Raw genomic sequence first — 22846 nt, 5'->3', positions numbered from 1 at the left:
TTGAATGTGTATGTCGAAATAAGATTAATTCTCTAACCTAGGGAAGAAAAAAAAAACAGAATTTAATGACAATTTTTTCAAATGAAAATTAATTTAATATTGTCAATAAAAGTTAAATTTTATATCATGAATTTTATTTTTACAGACTCTATGCTTGGGCTTTGAGCTACTTGTTCTTCTGTTGTAGCCCATTTAATCAATATCAATTTTATCTGACAAAAATGTAAAGATTTATGTCAAAATTATTATTATTATTAAAAAGAAACTTAATATTGGCAAATTATACTCTGCTGTCATTTGTATACCCGATTCACCAAATAAAACCCTTATAATAATTATTTCTCTCAATTATGGCTTACCATATAAACACTTTGAAAAACAGGACATATTTCTGATAAGGTTCGACCAGAATTTCTCATAACTAGCCCAATCAGCTTGAGAAAGAATTCAAGCCCAACAATGGTCGCTATGGGAAACCAGATCAATGCAGACCAATTCCAGTCATGGACGACAAGTTTGTTGATAAATAAACCCATATGTATAAAGAAAGGACTGCTGCAAAGAGATGCGGATGCAGGTGCAATGAAACAGGGACAAATTCATCAGTCAGCAAGTGTCCATGAGCAGGTTGAGTTCAAATCGGATTCAGATGAGTAGAGGAGGAAGTGATGGTGAAGCTAGAAAAGGAGAGTTGGGAATGATGCTCAGTTTGGGTTAATCAATAAATAAATAATTTCATTTATTCAAAGTTATATTTATCTTTTTATCCTAAACTAATGCTAAATTTAACTTGATAGTCTCTAATTTTGACAAAAGTAAAATCAGAGATTAAATAGTTCAAATTTCAAAAACCAAGAGATCTGTTCATTAATATGGTCAAATTTTAAGGGTTAATTTATAAGTTTTCTATTAATATATGCGTAGAAATAGATAATATATATATTTTTTGTCAAAAATCATTCATGGAACTTTAAGCAGGCATAGTAGATAAGAAAAGTCATTGTTGGAATTTTTTGAATTTTTTTTATAATTCAAAGTAATTTTATTTATTGACGAAGGATTTTAAGACCCATAAAAATATAAATTAACGCTTGAAAAATAAACCACTTAAAATCCATCTTAAACAAAACATAAAATCTAAACTTACAAACTCAAAGTCTAAATGCCTAAAGCCTATAAATTCATGAGCATAAATTTAAGTACAAACTGTTTTTTGAGAAGATTTTAGACCTATAAATAAAGGAGGACTATCCAACTATCAGAAAATAGAGAAGAGTTTCCAATAGTTTAAAGCAAAGAACACCCAACTATGGATACAAAGTATTGTCCAAGTAAGGAAGATGACATTGAATCAAAATTCACTCTCACCAATGATCTGCTGGAAAAAAAAAAAGGGGCTACAAGCCCTTGAGATGTCTAGATCGTTTTTTTACGAGCCCTTGAGATGTCCAGCATCGCAATCATGAATAAAGACGATTTTCAAACGATTTATAAAATATAGACACACCGAGATACGAGGAAATAATTAACTCAAAAATCTCCATCGGTAAAAATTGATAAACAAATATCTGAAACTCAAGTAGGCAACGAAAATGAGCTCAAAAGAAAAGTGGTTCTTTCGACAGAATCACCACCTCTCTCTCTCGAAACATGCAGATATCCTAATTAGAAAATCCAGTAAGCCCACCTGTACGCAACACAAACAAAAGTAAATAAAAAATGAAATCTTTTTTCTTAAGTTCAGATCTGTTCAATATAAGGAGAAATTGTTTATTCACACAAACCCCACTAAAAAATGGAAGAGGAAAACCACTTTTCTGGGTGAGGGGAAGGGTGGCAATCCTCTATACAGAGAGGGCAGAGAACGGCTACAATTGATGGTGGCAAAGAGAGCAGATCGGCCACAGAAGAAATGAGAGAAGAATGAGAGTTTCTCTATCTATGAAACCAGAGAGTAATTCCTTTCTCGAACAAGAGAGTAATTCCTTTTACGAACAAGTACCCTGTTGTTAGTACATGAAATAGAGAAGATTGAGCTATAAAATGGGCAGCTGAATTGCCAAACTTGAAGCTAATCAGAATGAACGCGGCAGAGAATTAATGAATATCAGAAATGGTTCTTCTTGTGCTAACAGCCGTGGACCCTCCTTGGAAGGCTTGAATGACAGTCAAGACAACGCCGTGGAGCCTCTCTACAAGCAAGACCTTCCAGAATCAGCGGCTCAGAAATTGCAGGAAAATTCCCTATTGAACTCTTATTCACCCCTGCATCAAAATATACTTTGATAGCCCCTTGAGGTGGATCCTCTATTAATGCCAAACCAGATTATCCTCCCATCGGATCATATGCACCGAAGTAGCTTGAATATGAGGAACATCAACTTCAACTTGCCAGGAATGGCTGGTCTCGTCTTAAGAGTTGTTGATGAGAAATTGCTCCATTGGAGGAGAGGACAAATATAATCCCTTCATACCCATCCCATAACTTCCAAATTATTAAAAGCTTTAAGCTTATTCCGTTGCATCTAATTTTGTTGATTTAATATAATTATAATTAATTAAAAAATATCAATCATCACATCATCATCTGTTTTCCTATCCATTTACTTCAACAAAAATAAATAAAAATTAAAATAAAAAAAGTTTATTCATGAACATAATTATATATATTTTTTTCACTTTCCCGCAATACAATTGATAATTACTTGTCATTCCTTTTCACTTCTATCAATATTATTTTTCAGAAAGAAAAAAAAAATTGATAACTACAAAGGCTGAGAAGGAACTATCCATCATTTATATTGAGACAATGCCTTTGCCAAGAATTTTTACTAAAAAGAGGAAAGTGAAATAAGAGAGAGAGCTGAGCTTGGATTTGGAATCCTCTGGATTGCTAAATCTACAATTGCTCCAATACAAATATCCCAAACCAATAATCACAGAACAAATAATCAAAACGAAGCAGCTTTAAATATTTGACAATGCCAACTAATAAAATTTTCAACCTATTGAAAGGAAAGAAAAATAAAAACAGAACAAACAAAAAAAAAAATCTTCAATATATATTTTGTAAATGATGAAAAAGCATTTCACTAATGGTATTCCTACAGCATTTACCTTACACAGATTGTATCTGAAAACATGCTAAAAAATCTACATCATTTGCAAGTTGTTCCTTCAGTAAATTACACATCACCATCCTCAAACTGCAAATGAAAATAATAGGTGTCAGAAAGGAAGAAGACAAAAGAGCATATCAAGGATAAATTATCTTTCACCCCTTGGTTATGTCAAAATTAATACATGTTCCTCGCTCCTTTAGAAGTCAATGATTTAACCTTTGTATTTTGATTTTATCACACACTCGAGTCCTTTCATCTAATAGCAAGTCATTTTTTCAGTTGAATCAATGGAATATCAGTGATTAAATGAATGAGTAGTAGTTTAAATTCTAAGGATCAAATGAAAGGGAAGTATTCTAAATTCTAAGGCAAATTATTTTTTAGTCCCTAGTTTATATCAAAATTAACATGTCCCTCAATTTTTTAAAAATCTACGTTTCGTCTCTAGGTATTGATTAATTCAATAATCAAATCCCTACATCTAAATTTCCTTTTAAGGATATTTTGATTATTTCTCATACAATTAACGGAAAATTGAATAGACAGACTGAAAGTCTGACAGAGTTAAAACCGAGAGATATGTGTTAATTTTGACATAATGAATAGACTAAGTAGTAATTTACCTGCCAAACAATGATGGATTGGACAACAGCAAAATATTAGTTTTATGACAGACAAAGTTCATATCGCAACATTTTAGTTCTTCAACTAAACTGACTGAACCAAATGATTTGTCCTGATGATTAGGAACCAGGCCCTAAAAGCAACACTAAAATAGTATAGAAGTCAAAATTACAGTCATACCTAACTTAGGAGCAGGCCAGCAAGCCAAGCATGTAAAAGAACTTGTGCTCTGGCGGGCATTGGATCATCTCTGGGCTTGGTCTGAACCTGAAGGTCCAACAGAAGAAGCAGCTGGCACACTGCTTGCTGACCCATTCTCAGCAGGAGGAGGAACACCCCATTTGCCTTCAGATTCAAGGGGTTCAAACACATGAACCCCACCATCGGACAGTCCTAATGCAAACTGATTTGATTCTTGTGGATGTGCAGCAATCACTAGTGGGTGGACATTAGAACTGCCGTAAGGTAAAAAAGTGTCAAAGTTAATGTCTGTTACATAAATACGAGGCATCGCACTATTCTTACCAACTAGCAATAATGCAGAACAAAAATATAGATGGAATTTATTAAAAATGCAGCATCTAGTAATGATTATGAAAGGTCAAAGTGATTGCAAGTTCAATCACATGTTGAAACTTACACTTGCTGATCCAGCATCATCCACAATAACAGATCTCAACTCAATTTTTTTTTCTTCCTTTGCTATTTTATTATTGCCTTAAAGTAGGGATATTTAAAAAATTTTCACAATATTAAATCTTACCCATGCCACTACTTGGTCAACACTTCTCTAGAACAGCACAATCAAACGTGATATTCCACCTTGTAAAGGTATTAAGAGGAAGAATAAGCTAAATAAAAATTTAAATTTAATAGTTTAGGCAGCTTCCAATGCAAAACATTAGTTAAGTTTTATTTCTTCTGAGCACTAGACTAGGGAAAAACAAATCAGAAAATAAAAAAAGACAGATATGCAGTAATGCCCTTTGCCTTTTAAATACAAGTATGTCAAACAACCAGAAAGATATATTGGTCAGCAAAAGGAATTATTTCACCCGAAAATTGCTAACAAAAACTAATATAGAAACATGTCATCCAAGTAAGGTGTAGACGAATTTAAATAGACAAATGTTGAGCAATTGCACAAGGCATTACCTGACATTAGCAGGAAGATAAGAGGAAGGACTGATGCGACAACGCAGTCTCAGATTTTGTGCACTAAACACACAGACTGTTGCATCAAAGAAGCTGGCATATACCAGCTGACTATCGCATGAGAATGTTGCATGAGAGATTGGTGCAGAGGATTCACGTGTGACCCACTAAACAAAGAAATTATAAGGAACAAAATAAGAACAAAAAGGCATCACATAGCTTACGCCAGAAGGAGGATAAAAAGACAAAAGCTACCTGCTTTGCACACTCTAGTTTAGTTGCTTCATATATTGCAAGCTGAGTCTCATGTACAACCAGGAATTGTATCTGGTCCTGGTGAAATTGGACACGTGTTTCTGATTGTCCAGTTGTAGTCCTCCCAGGTGGAACTTGCAAGAATCTTGTCTTCTGCTTTTCCCATCCATCAGAGTTCCATACACAAAGCTGGAGAAAGCCAAAGAGGATATATGGTTAGGAAGTACATTCAAAATGAAGCTAAATAGAAAGAAACCTCCACATTATGAACAGCTTAGCATATTTAAGAAAATAAGTCTAGAAATGTAAAAGTTGAGAATAGGAAAAGCATTTCACGACATAGAGGGAAACAAAAGCCTACATTCTTATCTTCATACCACTTAAAACGCCCAAAAACAATTATTTTGTATGACATCTACAAATTAATGATGCACTGAATTATGTCAAAGACCAAATTTAAACAAACAAAGACGTTATCCATACGTATTCAACTTCTGTAATCTAACTAGGTAGGGATCCTACTGACTAAACATAAGACACCTAATGGGAAGATTATTACTTGAGCATCTGCTCCTGATGAAACAAGCACATTCAGCACATGAGAGAAGGCAAGGCCCGTAATTCTTTTAGAGTGACCTTTGAGCTTGCTCTTGACCTGCACCATAAAAACAGCACTTAATAACTAGGGTTACTCCTAAACATGAACTATAGATAACCATTTACAACTTAATTTTACCTCATCTACACGAACATTATAGATCTGTATTGTAGAATCATCCATGCCGATAGCAATAATATTATTATCTTGCGGATGAAATGCAAGAAATGTTGCTGCAGGTGGGGGCGGCATGAAAGTTGTCATTGTCTGCATTTGACCAAAAGAAAATGAGTTTAATCAAATGAATTTGGCAGAAGATACAAATTACAACTGAGGATTTACACAGTACCTTAAATGTCATCATATTGAAAAGGGAAATCTTTCCTCCAGATGCTGACATAACGTAAGAATCATTTTTGGACAAAGCAAAGCATGGCACAGCCTCTTCAGGACTTGTGTCAGTAATGTCATTGGTCATCAGGATGCCACTTGATGGTTGCCATAATTGAGGTGACACACTGGCAGTTGCCTACAGGATGAAGCATCAATTTAAAACATACTGTAACTTATTAATATAGATGGTCGGTGAAAAATTCATGGCAGATTACCTTGCCGGTTGAATTACGGTCGCTTCGTTGCCACTTCCATAGCAGATGAATAGCATTTGATGCTAATGCCAAAATGGCATTACCTGAATTTGTATAAATTAACCTTGATATCTGCAATATTCAGAAAGGAACCTGATGAGGATACCGTTATTGAAAGAAGAAAAGAGCTGTAGGAAGTTTTACAAGTGGGGCACATGAACCTACTTAACACAAAATCATAACCTAATTAGCTATAATAATGACCAATTCATTTGGCGACATGGCAATCCATTACCCCTTCTGCTGATCCCACAAAGCAGGGTTGATTTGGAATGACAATGAGAAAATGACTATTCATTTAACTGTTAAATCATTTTTTTCCAAGTGCAGAAATATTTGCTCAAATCAAGCTGGTTTTTCACAGATAAGCCAGTTACAAGGAGACAGCATTTCATTTCTTGGATGCTCTCACACCAGTTACTTTTTACACCTGTTGAGTTCATTTAAATTAATGGGGTAGCTGTAGTGGAGTTTCACATTATTTTAACATAATATCACTTATGAAATTACCTACGACAAATTAATTGGAAGTTGTGTAATTCTCAAGAAGTTTGCATGATGAGGCTCATAGTCCCTCCAAGTTGTGCAGTGTGTACATTCAAGTTAAGCACAAATAGGATCTTCAAAAGTTAGTTCCAATATGTTGCCTGCCTTCACAAGTGCTTTAAAATAATTCAAAGCTCAACACTCAACGAACTCTCTTGAATTAGCATCTTGTACAGCATAAAAAGATCTTGAAAAATGCTTTAACAGGATTTCATCAATGGAAAGTGCTTAAATTTTAAAACAGCTTCACTTGCCACATTGAACAAATTCTTCTCATGTCCAATCACCTCAGAAAGTGATATATATGTATCAGCAATAACAAGAAGCTGAGTCCAAGCAAACAATCAAATATAAGATTGGATTATGAATAATCCATAATGCACCTGGTGCCTAACTAAAATGTGCACTGGTGAGAATACAGACATGATATCTGGTGTCATGGTGGAGTTAAAATGCAGACATGAAAGTACTTCAGAGGCAACAAGAAACTATAGGAGGAAGCTATCGAGCAAATTTTACCTTGTTCACTCTCAAGTTCTCAGGAAGCCTTAAGGAACGACATTGAGATGGTTCATTAATTTCAGTGAGCTTCCATATCTTTGATTTGTCATTGGATTCTTCAGTTATTCTAGGTTTCACATCTCCCAAGTTCCGAGCATCTCCATTCTGAAAAGATCAATTATCTTTAAGCAAAATTTATGACAAAAAGATTCATATGGTACTAGCAGAAAGTGCATTAGATTATGCTCATAGCCTCTACTCTACTTCTCATGAATAGATCATATACTACCAAAGTAAATATGTGCAGGTTGTTAATAGAAGAAAATTGCAATGCTGAATATAAAAGAAGAAGCATGTTTAACTAACCATTCCGGGAATATTAACGACAGAAACACTTCTATCTGCAAGTCCAGCACTAGTTGCAGCTGCTGCTGCTGCTGCTGAGATTGGGGTAATAATCGGCTGCACAAGAGAAATCATGTTAGGCAAGACTTGATTACTAGCAGGTGAATGTTGCATAAGAACTAATAATCTAATAATAGTACCTTTGTAACAGTTTCAGATGCTCGTGAGGCATCATAAGAGAGATTCTCAAATGAACGTAACAATCTGAGACCATCTGAATTTGCTAATATTTTAATACCATTCTCATTGGCAGAAACTGCCAAGAGAGTGCCATCCTTGTTGAAGCGGATACGTGGGCTTGCCTACAAATTAGTAAAGCCAAAAATGAGTATAATCATCCTTAACATATTCTCTTAACAATCTAGCACAAAATAGACTTACTGGAAGGCCTCCATCAGCATCAATTGATGTCAAAATTTGAACATTGTCCATATCCCAAAACTTGATAGAGAAATCATCACCAGCGGCCAAAAAACGGTTCTTTGTTGTATCAAATTGCACAACACCCAACGAACGTTTGCGGAAACCTTGATAGCTCCTTTTCACATTACCTTCACTTTCATTCCATTCAACAATATGCGACTCCCCCTCTTTACTTGTCCCACATGAAAAGAGCCTACAGTTTTCACCCATAACCCCAAGAAAAGTGGACAAATAAACAGGAAGGTGTTAGTTTGTCCATGTGCCAAAAAACCTCAAATACAAGATTTACTGGGACACTAAGTTGAGTATGTTTACCTTGTCCCATCAGCACTGTAAGCCATGGTTGTGCACCAGCGACCAGGAGCCTCATAATCAACTCGAGATCCCAAATTGTCATACAACCATGCCTTTATCTTCCCATCCAATGCAGTTGAAAAAATAAACTGAGGGGAAGGCAAAAGAAAATGTCAAGCACATTCAGGAAGGGGGGAAAAAGTATGCCAAGCCCAAAGCAGGAAAAGAGCAACTACTAAGCCCCCCCACCTTTGATGGGAGGGGAGAGGTAACGTGAAACTTGACAAGCTACCTGAATGTTTTCCTTATAGTGAGGGCAGACAGAATAAACAGGGGCCTCATGACCCTCAAAAGTATGCTGTTTTGAACCAGTAGCAGCATCCCATACCTAGCATTACAAAATAAAATAAGCAACCAGTGATGTCTAAAATGTTTGAAACAAACTCGGAATATGAAAAAACAAACCTTGATGGTCTTGTCATCTCCGCAAGTTATTACACAAAGTTGCTTATTAGGGGTGGAGAATGCAAGATCATTTACTCCACCAACATGAGCATCAATCTAAACATCAGCGAGTCAACTGTTATTATGCATGTAAGAAAATCAAACAGCCTAAATAACAAGGTCCATACTTTGGCTCAACTCAGTATTACATATATACCTCTAAGTGCTGCCTTACATCGTCACCACCATGGTAAGAATATATTTGTACAATGTGCCTTGAGTATGCAACTCCTGTTGTTGGAACAGAGAGGACACATCAGTAAAGTACCTTTGCATAACTAAAGCATTTGATGGATGTATTCCATGATGGTGATAGATTAGCTTACCGAACAAGTTGCCATCAGGACTCCAAATCACTCGGTTCACTGACACGCCAGGATCTTTAACTAGAGCTGCCTGAATTTCATGAGAAGTAGGTAGTTTTCAGTTATTCCAACATAACAGGAATTAAGGATTACCACTGTAGGAGAAAACAAGGGATAAACCTGCAGAGGCATTGAACATGTACTAAGATCCCAAACTTTGAAGTTTCTTAACACCAGTCTCTCCCTAGAACCAACTTCCCACAGCCCCACATCCCCCACATTGGTACCAACTGTAGCGGCATATTAAGAATACTCAGAAACCACTTATAAGAATGCTTCAAGGATGTTAATATACAAAATAATGTGCAATATCAACCAAATGAAAGACTAAAAAACGAAAGACCTAGAAGAAGAGTCTGTTGAACAGGATGGAAATCCATGCTCATAGGAGATGATCCCTGATTCAAAGTCCGAGCAACAGTCTTTGGCAAGTCATCTGGTGCATTAAAAGTCTGACCATGACCATGTCCTGGAAATGATACTGGCAACACATTAACTGGCAAATTGACCTGCATAAATGAGAAAAGATCAATAACATAGATAATTTCAGCACTCAAAAACAGAAACATTATTTAGCAATTTCACAAGCAAAAATAAGAGAACAGAGACAGATTTAGGATAAAATTCATGAACACAACCAATGGTTAGATTTGCACAATAATGAATATGAAGCATAGCTACCTCATCAGAAATTCCCATGGGCCTAGTTCGTTTCGCAACATGATCCGAATCTCCAGATGGATAGTCAACAGAAGTATTAGTTGGAGGAGTCCTTGGATGCTTCAGAGCAGCTATTCAAGGCACGAAAAAGCATACACTGTTAAAAACAAAAACTACCTGTTTCATACAATCTCAGCATGATAATGCAGAAAAAGTTAAGACATCTATATCAAAACTGTGGATACTACCTGGGATTGATGGAGCACCAAGGCCAATGGCTCCTCCTCCAGAAACAGCTGGATGAGTTACACTGGAAGGATTAGACATCCAACCTGCAAGAGGTGCTGGAACAGGTGCTGGTGTAGGCTGGAATGGCTGAATACAAAATTCAAGCACATTAAAGTTAGATTAATCTCACAAACAGTGCTAAAACAGAGCAGGCTAGATAACCCACCCCATGTGCACCAAGAGGAGGAAACCCTCCAGCTTTTGGTAAAGATCCAAGCAGTGGGTTGTTTGCTGGTGATGGAGCTCGAGCACCATTTGGTTGCCCACATGAATGATCCACAAAGAGAGTTTTAATATCTGGATTTGGCCTTGGATTTTTACAAAGTTGATGTTGCCAATTCAAGCTGAAATTTACACAGCAAGCAAGTAATTTGTTTGTGGCAACATCTTGTATGCCTACTAAACCTGTAATGTTAATGAGCATTCTGCAAAGGCTAAAACTGAAAAAAACATAAACACTACAACCCTTTACACATACATTGCAGAAATTATCACTGAAAGGCACATTATTTGAGCAAATAAAAGGAACACCAGTAGTTTAACTAGCATAACCCATAATCATGCATTACATAGATGAGAAATAATCTGGTAATATTATGAATGCAAAATACCATGCAAGGCAACTGGACCTGCACCTCTTCATATATAAAGACAATTAGAGGAGACACTGCCAAGCACGAGGCCTAAGAAGTGACTTTCAGGTAAAACAAATGTCATCTGGTCAAATTCAATCATACAGCATTCCTTGAAATTACCTTTGGTTAATGAGAGTCCGCAACCGTGAATTCTTAAGGTTAGGAAACTGCAATTTATCACGAAACAAGGGATTTGCTTCAATAAGCTTCTTGAGCTCCACTAACATAATTGCTCTTGCTGATTTTGTGTCTCCATACTTGGATAGTTGCTCATTCTCTCTGTAAGACATAACCATTTACATTACAACTGATGAAGCTATTCAGATGGAAACTTTAAATTATTACCACACCTTATACCTGAAATTCTCCAATGTCAATAGCTGAGTGATTTCTTTGAAAAGCTCCTCATTGAATGTGGAAAACACTTTCAAATCCTTTACCAATATATCCACTGCCTTGGAACGATCATGCCTATCAAAATCTCAAACACTGTTATCCATATGTTGAACGATTTTCTACATACAAGCAACAGCTCTAAAGCAAAAAATGATGTAAAACTGGAATCTGTTGCTTACTTATCCAATGCTTCAAGGTACTTTTGCTTTCTAATCTCGAAAAATATTTTCATCGAGTATCGATTATCATCCACTTTTGTGAAACCTGAAAGATACTTCTCCACCTCATCCCAATTTCCACTGTGCACCTCATCCTCAAAATACTTCATGTTAAAGAAAAACCCAGATTCTTGTTCAAGCCTATTTAACGTTTGAAACAATAATTAATATGTCCACATCAGAAAGTGATAATTACTGAAACATACCTAATACTTAATAATTAAGGAAAACTTAAATGTTAAAAAGCTCACTTGTGAACAGTCTCTTTGAACTTTTCCTCATCAAGGAACTGCAGGATCAAGAACACAAGCTCTCTACTGAGAGATGACATCTTAACAGCCTCGTTTTCTCTCAGAAATGCGCAAACACACCTATTTAGCACTAGATCTGAGTGGGAATTTCTACAAAAATTAAATTAAAAAGGAGAAGTCAGCATGACTAAGTAAACAACTATTTTAAAAAACCAGAAAAAATTACAGTATCGCATAAATGTAAAAAGGTCGACCTCAGAACAGATCATGTAACCATCTTCAACAAATACTCCAATAACACGCCAAAAATCATCATTTCGGCCATAATTACTTCCCATAATAAGCATTTAAGGGAACATGCTAAATGAAATCAGGACCAGAAACAAGTAAAAATTAGGGTTTGATATTTTCAGGGATCAAAGAGATACAGAAAGCAGCTTTATATTAGATAGGATTCGAAGATAAAAAGGGAAAAATGAAACCAAACAAAAAGCAGGTCGAGCAAAAAAAAAAGCACTCAAAAAATAAAAATACTAAAAACATACACATAGGGAAAAAAAAACAATAAAGCGATAGATTCTATAGCGTAAAGCAAAAAGCGAAATTTCTAAGAAACTCACCTCGTAAACAAAGCAGAGAGATCAGAGACCCAGAGAGAGAGAGAGAGAGAGAGCTAGAAGAAGCTGCCTCTCTCTAAAAATTACAGCTTTCTCTCTCCAGAAAGGAACGAGATTTAACTTCTCTTTCTAGACTTTCTCTCTCAAGAAAAATTATACTTATACACATACAAACATTAAAACTTGCAGGAATGGCGTTTTTTTTATAGGGAAGAGGAGACAGATAAAGAGGATGATAAGCCCACGTGCTTATCATCCGCTGCTTATCTGATTCACTATAGCTTATGCTGATAAGGACAGTGCATTTGCATAAGTACAGTTGATTGGGTCCCCAGTTGGCCGGCTACAACTTGTCGAGTTTATCGGCGCGGGATATCTAGCTCACAACTGTCTATCTCGATATTGAAGTATCTTCTACGATGAAGTCCACACGGTATTTCATGTTCTAGCGAGAGCATTGGTCCGCGTGGACCCACACAGTAACTCAATAGCATAGCTTTGAAGAGCTATTACGTTACGGGATGCAAGTGTTGATTAATCCAGCGGCTAGGAAGTGAGGTGGATGTAGAACTGAGGAATATTGTAAGAAAATTAGGACTGCGATTTTTACCTCTCAGATCCCCTTAGAAACAACAATCTTTTTATCGGAGGGGACCCAGTGATTTTACCCTCAGATTTGGGAGAATATTACTAGAGTTGCCATTGAGAGATGAGAGTGGTACTGATTGTGTCACGTGATACAGTAGTTTGGGTTCATGATTTCGATATGTGAGATTGGGATGGGATAAAATGAGATGATATGAGAAATGAAGATTGTGGCGTTATACGTTGGCGATTTATCGCGATATATTTAAGGGAGCAGAGAAACTTGTTTTTGGTATCGATTTGGCAATAATTGACTAAATGGAAAGTTATCCTTAAATGTAGTGCTGTAAATTCGTCGGTTTGTATAAAAATTTGGGATAATTATGAAAAATTATCAGTTTAGCATAATTTTAAATATAATTTTATATTTTAATATAATAAAAGTTTCATACTTTCAAACCCGTAATAAAATGATATTTTTAATATTATCTTTGTATTTTAATTTTTATATTTAGTTCATTAAATTTTATTTGATTAATAAAATAATTTTTTAATTTAAATCTTATATTTTTAATTGAAATTAATTTTATATTATTATAAATTAATCCTTTAATATTATAATTATTAAAAAAATTTATATTTACAAATTAATCTTTCTATTTATTAAATTTTAATATTTTACATGTAAAAATAATAAAATAAAAAATTTAATATCTTTTTTTAATTAAAAAATTAAATTAAAAAATTTCTTTGAATTAAATTTAAATTTAAATTTAAATTTTATTTATTAATTTATTTTAAAATATTAAATTTAATAAAAATGTAAAATTAATTTAAAAATATATATATAAGTATTTATTTTTAAATAATTATAATATTCAAAAATTATAAAAATATATAAATGAATTATAATTAAAAAGAATATTTTATTATGAAACAAAATTTTATAATTAAATTTATAAATATCTAAACATTTAATTAAAAACTATTTTTAATTAAATTTTAAATATTACATTAATATTTATTATTAACTGTAACAGATAGAAAAACTTCACTGTAATTTTTTTTTGCAAATTAAATTATAAAATTTCACTTAAAAAAAATTACCAAAACCACGAATAAATTTTTATAATTATCTCAAAATTTTGATCCAAAACCGCTGCAGTTCAAAATTTTTCTTGTCTGGATGAATGCTTGTTGTAACCGACCTAACTCGATTGAATTTGTATTCAGCTATTAAAATTAATTGTTTACTTCTTTTTTTTATTATTATTATTAATGGGATTGAAAATTAAAAGAGTAATACACTTATCACATTAATCTGTGAGTGTAATTAATTGTTTCCTTTGTTAAGTGAATTACACAATTTTTTATGATAAAAATCATATTAATTCACACAAATTACTATTTTTTAATTCATATGATATTTTTATTAAAATTACACAATAATATGCATTAAAATTATAATAAAAAAATTAATTCAGAACTCCATATACGAGGGAAATAACGCCCAACAACGGGAGAAAGCTGCATATCAGAACTCCATACAAAAAAATGTAGTCACAGTGATTCCTGAATCCAAATATCGACACAATTCCTCCAGCAGCAAAACAAAATCCTAATAGTAGCATCTCATAATAACAGTAGAAATGAAAAATACAAAACTAAAATCACAAGCCTAGAAAAGCAAGTCAAAGTATCTACCCCGTAGGATGAGAATCGGTTCTTACAAACCTAATATTCCATTTTAACAATTGCATTAGAAGTCTCCATTGACAATGCAGATGGTGCATATTGGAGCCAATCTTTAGCACAAACAAGGGCTTCAAGTGTCACAGGTCGCAATGAACAGCCGTAGCTGTCTATCTTTTTATTTCCAGTGTCAAATACAGAATCAGGATCAACAGTAGAAATTGGTATTAACAAAATATCAGCAGTCATCTTGGATAGAGTTGGATACTTCAGTTTGTTTAGTTGCCACCAACCCAACACAACAAACTCTTGTACCCTAGGCAAAAGAGACTCCTCCAGATACTGATCCAATTCTGATTTCATGTGTTGGCTATTTGAAATCTCGGAGATATACACACCAAAATCTGAAAGCCCATCTCCAATAGATACCGGAGGTAAATCTTGATGGTGCCCTTCACAAGGCTGTATCTCTTGAGAGAGAGCGTGATGGTGCATCTCTTGGGAAAACTCTTGCTGGTGCATCTCTTGGGAAAACTCTTGCTGGTGCATCTCTTGACTCATTGCTTCTTGACGAAGGCTCTCATGGGTCTGTGCTTCTTGAGAGTGAATACTGTGAATCTCTGTTTCTTGAATGTGCATTCCATGATCCTGTAATTCTTGAGAGTGAAAATCATTAGTCTGTACTTCTTGAGAGTGTACATCATGATTCTGGGCATCCTGAGAGTGCATCTCATGGGTTTGTGCTTCTTGAAGGTGCATTGCCTGGGGTTGTGGATCTGTAGTGTTTATCTCCTGGGTCTGTGATTCTGGAGGGTGCATCTCCAGGGCCTGTAATTCTGGAGGGTGCATCTCCTGGGCCTGTGATTCTGGAAGGTGCATCTCCTGGGCCTGTGATTCTGGAAGGTGCATCTCGTGGGTCTGTGATTCTGGAGGGTGCTGCTGTGTGTGTGATTCTGACATGTGCATCTCTTGAGACATCAGCTCTTGACTGTGCACTTCGGCCACCATTTCTGGAGGGTGCATCTCTTGGGCTGGTACTTCTTGAGAATGCATCACTTGAGAAAGGTCTTCAACTTGCATTCTTGAGGTGATACTTCTTGAGTGTGCATCTCTTGTGCAGACACTTCTTGAGCATTCATCTCTTCAGCAGACACCGCTTGAGTGTGTGTGTCTCTTGAGCAGAGACTTCTTCAGCAGGTACTTGAGTGTCTGCATCTTGCAATGGTACTTCTTGTTGTACTGGTACTTCTTGAGTCTGCATCTCCTGCACTGGTGCTTCCTGAGTGTGCACCTCCTGCACCAATTCTTCCCGAGTGTCCACCTCCTGCACCCATTCTTCCAGAGTGTGCACCTCCTGCCCGGTCTCTTCCTGAGTGTGCATCTCCTGCACCTCCGGCCCTGGTGCTTCTTGAGTGTGAGATGATGCATCTAGTGGAGATTCTTCTTTAGGGTGCACTTAGGGAGCAACCACTTCAGGCTTTACATCTTTAAGGGCTGCTCCTTGGGACTGTTCCTGGGAAGGCACATCCACAGAGTGCACCACATGAAGGGGTACTTCTTCAAAGCATGCTTCCTGGGGTGCTTATTCTTGAGGAGGTACCTCTTGAAGAATCTCTGATCGGGAGATACCCATATCCTCTGCTTCCATAAAAGAAGTCAATAAAGAAAGATTTGGTGCGAGATATTCAAGAAAGAGTTCATGAATCCCATCATCAACAATCTTGATCCACATACCAGCATCCTCTCCAAAGATCCTAAAAAAACTGAACTCAATAAGCGTCATCTTAAATCTTGGATCTATTACCACAGCAATTGCCAAAACAAGAAAGCAGTCCCTTCAATATTGATCAAACTTCTCTTTCAAAGGTTTGGTCAGGTTGCAGGCAAAGGGATCCTGACTCATGGCTGCATGTGTCAGCTCTAGCTGGATTTTGAACACTTCATGATAAAATGCACTAGCAGGAGGATATGTTGGGCCAGTTAAAATGCAAGCTGCATCATAGAAAAGCTTCAAATATGTGCAGAGAATTTCCACCTGCTTCCAATCACCCATTGATGGGTTTATCTTGTAAACAGGGTCAGAGGTATCCAAGCAAGCAAATACTTCTTTAATTCACAGGCAGCTACCAGCATTTGGTAAGTAGTGTTCCATTTGGTTCGATCATCAATGATGAGCTCTTTTGTGCTAGGGACTTGAAGTTGTTGCCTCAGCTCTGCAAACTTTTCATCATGTGTATCTGAGGTTTCCACATACTTCACACTTTCACGGATTCTCCTGGTAACTTCCCCCATTGCTCCAATTGCATCTTGTGCAAGACGACTTAAAACACGAGCATAGCAATTCCCTTTCAGCAATTGACCATTCAACACGAGTGGATTTCTGACAGATAGAGGGCCTCTGAGATTTCCTACCATAGTTTCATTTGAAAAGGATTGATCAAGGGTAAGGGTAAATAGCCTGCTCTCCAAATTCCAATCAGATATGCAAGACGCTATAGCTTGATTGAAGGCATAATCTGAATCAGGAAAAGGAAGCATGACAACATTAAGTACAAGGCGATGCAAATTCCACTCATCATCAATGAAGTGTCCTGTTACAAAAGCATAGCCAATATTAAAGTTTGAGATCCCTAAATCCAATGTAAGGCTGACTCGTCCAGGAACCCCGCTGATAAGATTCAACCGGTTTTGCTTTTCCCTTAGGTATATTGCCACACATTCCCTTGAATGGTGTTGAACCTCACCATATTGAACTGGGGTTGAAGAGTTAGGACAAAATCAATGAAGCCAGGATGTTCCACTATGTGTAGAGGATATTCATGCTGTATAATCATCTTAGCTATCTCATGGTTGAAACGATCTTGATCAAAGGGAATGCTTCCAAGTCAGGCGTTGCTCGATAGCGTCTTTTAGGTGGATCAATTTTCACACCTGGCGTCACTTGGGATGCTTCACTTTTCTGACGGCTTACTGGACAGATCCCCAGGGCAATGTGTCGCTTAAGGTGCTGGTTCCTGCTAGCTTTGAACCAGTTATATAAGCAAATGATTTCTTGCACTGCTTGCAACAGGCCCTCATACAACCAGCACCAACAGTTTCTATGGTGAAGTGTTCCCAAACAATCGACTTCTTTCTTCTGCGTTTATTGGGCTGCTCCTCGGAAATGGGAGCTTCATTGTTATCAGGATGAATTACAGGAGTAATGGCCATAATAGGGGTTGAAGGGGAGTCAATGTCCATAGAAGTCATAATCCTACAACAGAAGATAAATATGGCAGTGAAAAGAGCAAGAATAACAAATAATACAACAGTTGAGGAGAATAGAAACAAATAATAACAAATAATAGAATCAGAATAATTATTGTACGTCATTTACGAGTAGACAAACAAGCACACGAATTAAATTAGTAATATAAACAGAAAATAACTTGCAAAAATATTAATAATAACTTAACTGTAATATTAAATTGAAGAAAGCTAAAATGGAGGATCTAAGTGAAACATAGCAAACAAAAGACCAACAGCACGGCAAATCGATAGATGAAAGAGCAGCAAGCAGCGTCAAAATCGCGAGAAAACGCAACAAATTACCAACAAACAAAAATTTTTCCAAGATCTGCATACAAAATCGGGGAAAAAAAATAAAAACTATAGACAATGGAACATACATCGATTAACAGATCTCTAGCTGAGTAAATCAAACAAAGGACCGAGAAACCGCCGGCGAAACAAATCCAGAATTTTTTAATTTCCGAGTTAAACCAGAAATTCAAATTTCTGCAACAGAAACTGGAGGTGGGAGACGAAGCTAATGGGCTTGAGCTTCAAAGTTTCGAGCTTGCTGTTCAAGTTTTGAGCTTCGCAATTAAAAACCCTAATTGGACCTAAAAGCTAGGGCTAGTGCTACAAAACTCCCAAGAGATTTCCAGGCCTTATATGGCGATAAGGAGAGTTCAGAGTTCTGTTATAAGAGGCGAATAAGGGCAAAAGCGTCAAACAAAATAAAACAAGGTAAAAGTATCGGTGCTGGATATGGACTTGAGGTCCATCAACGCTCATATGTGTGTATTAATATAACCGTCGTGATGGACTATGAACCTTGATCTGTGCGGTCGTACGTAGAACCCACCTAACTATCATTTAATCTATACCGTTGATTTTCATTGGGCATGCATGATAGTTGACGTGTGGTTTGGGAGAGTACAATTTTTAATCCAATAGGTGTTGGACACGTAGATATTGTGATAGTGATACATTGTTTACCTAATTCACTAAATTAAAGCCTACAAATTGTGCTTTTTTTCTTTAAAAAAGCCTAAAAATTTGTGTTTTTTAAAATGTTTAATTTTTTGATATTTTTGCTTAATTACTTAATGTAACTTTCTTAATATTTAATTATTATAGAATAACATTTTTTAATTAAATGCTTTTCTATTTTTCAATAAACATCGTCAATTATTTCCTCTCACGCTCCTTTTTTCAAAAAATTATAAATTTAGTGATGAATAGAGACATGTAAAAAAAATCATAAATAATTAAAAAAGGAAACAGTTGCTGTACAGGTGGCATAAAATAGACCATAATATATTTGTCCAAGCCAGCCACGGCTTCTTGTGACAAAATGCCTGAGCTCATCAGATTTGTTTTTATTATTATTATTTAAAACTTTCTATTTGTTGCTTTAGATAAAATTCTACTCCCTGATTGATAGAGACACCTAAATATTTTTTTTTTTCTAAAAGAAAGAAAGTAAACTTTAAAAAAAAAAAAGAAAAAGAAAGATGTTGATAATGCCAAGCAATTCATGGAAGAGAGCTTTCAAGGAAACTCAGCATCGAAAAGGACCATTTATTTCTGTTTAATAATCTTTATTTATTTTATTTTTATAAATATATTAAAAAATATAATTATTTTTATTAATTTTTTTAATTATAATCATTTTAAATATTTTAAATTTTATTAAATATTAAAATCCACCTTGTTCTACTATTTTTTCTTATACCAAACCTAACTTAACAACTTCTCAACCTTATAATAAACTAATTATTTAAACATAAACAAGTTCTCCCACAATTTCTTTAATTCCCCATTTTCCCACATTATACTAAATTAATTATTTTAATTCAATTAATTTTTTATCATTTTTTTTAAATAGAAATTGAGGATTGAATGAATAAAACCTGAAATTTTTCAAATTTATTCAGACGCATTTACCATCAGACTAAATATGTGAGTGTAATTTTTTTATCAATCGTTTTTTGCTAGTATTGTTATCTAAATTCACATGAGTCAATTTCGAATAATTTGGTATGATTTTGAAGTTATGCAAAGCAATTCCATGGCGATAACAACACACCACCAAATTAACCAATAATTGCAATTAGCACAACTCTTGGATTTTAGTACATAGCCCTCTTTAGTATGTCCCTAAATTAGTACTTCAATTATTATGTTTGTCTTATAATATACATTTTTAAATTTAATTTCTTATAATCTTTTTTAATACACATATTTCAATCTTTATAATGATTGAATTTAAAGACACAATTAATGCATAATTGCCAAATCTATATAGTTTTTTAATACACATATGATTAATTAAAAGATTAATATAATTTTATAAATGACATTTATTATAATTTTAATATATTAAAATTATTTTTCGTATCGAATATAATTAAATTTTATAGTCATTGTGATAATCTGAAATCCAGATAATAGGATTTTACAATGATTCTGTAAACTTAGCCAAATATTTAGGTCTAGAGGAGGGCAATCCTCTTTTTATATGTTTTTTTTTATCTGCTAGTGATGTATAACAAATTGTCTGTTATAAGACCACCTGTCCCTATCATGTTGATTCGAACGTACGAGAATATCATATTTCTGTTACATGTGTAACGGCCTCTGATTCTCCACGGGTACGCATGTTGATGGACCCACCAGACGGATGGGTCGGTCTCCTTCTAGGTTCCGAGTCGGGGTAGAAGATAAGATTAAAACTGAGGTCAAAGAGAATCTGTTTGATGAGCCGTACGAGCTGGACGGACCTGATTGAGAAACAAAGATGGAGCCCGGTCTCAAGGCTGAGTGGGCCGGACTGGGTCCATGCAGGAGACTTGAAAACCTCCAAATAATAGGCTATTGTCATGGGCCTGACCCCAGACCGGGGTGAAAAAATCCAGCGGTCATCACATTGTATTAAAAAAACCGTTAATCGATTTATTTTAAATTTGATGATAGAGACTAAATAGTATAAATATTTAAAAATTATATAATTAAATACTATATAATTAAAATTTTAAATCTAAATAATATGAATAATATTTTTTTAACAAAAAGATTAAGGAATTGAATTTTATAAAATATAAGTATATTTTAGTTCAGTAATTTTAAAATAAGAACAAAATAATTAAGTTCATCAAAATTATAGATTTCATAGTAATTTATCACATATACACTAAAATATATTTATATAATATAACCATTTTTATTAAATAATCAATTTTAGAAACCCTGTGATGTGGGGAAAAAAATATATATAAACAATTTGCATATGCTAGGGTTTCTTGCCTTCTCTATATCTTAATTATATATAAATTCTTAAGGGAGAAAGAAGGAGCACGATCATAGAGGGTTGATTTTGGTTCATTCGTTTTTCTGCCTAGAATTTATACCATTTTTTATTGTGGGCTTGCAATTTCTTCTTTGTGTATTTGTGGGTTGCCTGTCCATATTTTTGGCAAAAGAGGGTTTATTTTTTGTTCGTCTTTTTAATTTTTTATAATAGATTTTTTTTATAGTCGAAAGATCTATTTTTAGATCACATCAATAATCTAAAATCGAATTATTAGATTAGATAGCTATCGTTACGATCAATTTTCTTTAATTGAACTTTATGATATTTTATCACTTTCAACATTTTTTTTACATGTCTATTTTATTTATGTTGATTTGGATGTTTATTTATACACTTAGGTTATTTGTCTTGGCTCTATGTCTTCACCCTCAAGTTTACATTTTCCATGTTTAGTTGATGACTGTGATGAATGGCCATTATAAAGTGACGGTGTGGTTTTGTTTGGTTGGTTGTTTGAATTTCTGTCTGTGGCTGTGGTGTCTTTACTTATTTAATTGTTACTGATTTGAATTTGATTTTATCTTATATTTTTATTGAATTTTATTTTTTCTCAGATTTTAGTGGTCATGTACTCTTATGTAATAATGTCCACTCAGTTTAGAAATGGTAAAGAAATATTAAAATTTGTCAGCATATACCTTATATTTTTATAATTTTTTTAAACAGAAAAAGCTTTGCCAAGCTTTTACGTAAGATAATATATTTTAATGAAAAGTAATTAGCTCTTTTTTAAAACTTTTAAAATATAAAAAGTAATATACGGTGTAAAAAGTAAATTAAATAACATTACTTTAAATTCATATTTGGTTTTTTAACTAAATTTCACAAAAAAAAAAAAAAAAGAGAAAGCTTTCGCTATCAAATAATAAAGTGGTTTTGTCAGATGTCACGTTACAGCTGGGTGACCGTACGAAATGCATGGCTTTTTTTATTGGTTTGTTCTTTAAGCATTAAGATGGCCGCCAAATGCCATACAATATCTGGACCGTAAAATACACGCGCCATCATTGAGAGTACAGTTATTCCTTTTCAGTCAAGTGGTCTAGCTAGCAGTTCCATAACCATAATGCGTCCTTTCCCATATTTTTTTATTTTTTATTTATTTATATTTTTCTCCAAATTTCAAACAATCAAGCGATGCAGAATCCCCAAACCATCACTTCTCTCTAAATTTACCGCGAGAAAAATAATATTCACGATAAATTGGGGGGTTTTTGAAGATATGTACTTATATTATCGCGTTCTGGTTTCAGCTGTCACTTATCAGAGAGTGGGTCTTGTTTTTTAATCAAGGAAAGTGGAGTTACGTTATCAATGACTCATTCGGCTTTTTCTTTTATTTTCTTTTATTTTTTAATTATTTTTTTAAAAATATTGTCCACAGAAAAGTGACCTGTCTTAATTATCCGGAGGCTCCTCCTTATT

General features: G+C 34.6%; 2 protein-coding genes across 2 annotated transcripts; both read right to left on the bottom strand.

Moving 5' to 3' along the window:
• Positions 1–3038: 3038 nt before the first annotated feature.
• On the bottom strand, positions 3039–12686 carry LOC110613311 (protein TOPLESS). The gene is made up of 27 exons (XM_021754367.2): positions 12508–12686; positions 11888–12037; positions 11598–11777; positions 11380–11493; positions 11143–11301; positions 10554–10731; positions 10348–10474; positions 10121–10230; positions 9783–9948; positions 9560–9669; positions 9401–9470; positions 9232–9305; positions 9036–9131; positions 8863–8958; positions 8592–8719; positions 8235–8469; positions 7994–8155; positions 7815–7910; positions 7467–7613; positions 6363–6473; positions 6104–6283; positions 5893–6021; positions 5716–5811; positions 5157–5345; positions 4902–5068; positions 3927–4201; positions 3039–3206 (listed from the first exon to the last, which is right to left on the bottom strand). Exons 2-26 carry the CDS (start codon positions 11965–11967, stop codon positions 3991–3993), a joined length of 3411 nt encoding a protein of 1136 aa, XP_021610059.1. The 5' UTR covers positions 11968–12037; positions 12508–12686; the 3' UTR covers positions 3039–3206; positions 3927–3990.
• Positions 12687–16618: 3932 nt separating this feature from the next.
• Positions 16619–18153, bottom strand: LOC110612653 (zinc finger BED domain-containing protein DAYSLEEPER-like). Its single transcript, XM_021753429.1, has 4 exons — positions 18149–18153; positions 17811–18034; positions 16909–17534; positions 16619–16816 (listed from the first exon to the last, which is right to left on the bottom strand). The coding sequence occupies exons 1-4, from the start codon at positions 18151–18153 to the stop codon at positions 16619–16621; spliced, it is 1053 nt and encodes a 350-aa protein (XP_021609121.1).
• Positions 18154–22846: the final 4693 nt, after the last annotated feature.

The sequence above is a fragment of the Manihot esculenta genome, chromosome 4 (genome assembly GCF_001659605.2).
Source record: "Manihot esculenta cultivar AM560-2 chromosome 4, M.esculenta_v8, whole genome shotgun sequence".
Lineage (NCBI taxonomy): Eukaryota > Viridiplantae > Streptophyta > Magnoliopsida > Malpighiales > Euphorbiaceae > Manihot > Manihot esculenta.
The sequence above is the reverse complement of the archived record's forward strand: the minus strand, read 5'-3'. Positions and strand labels throughout refer to the sequence as shown.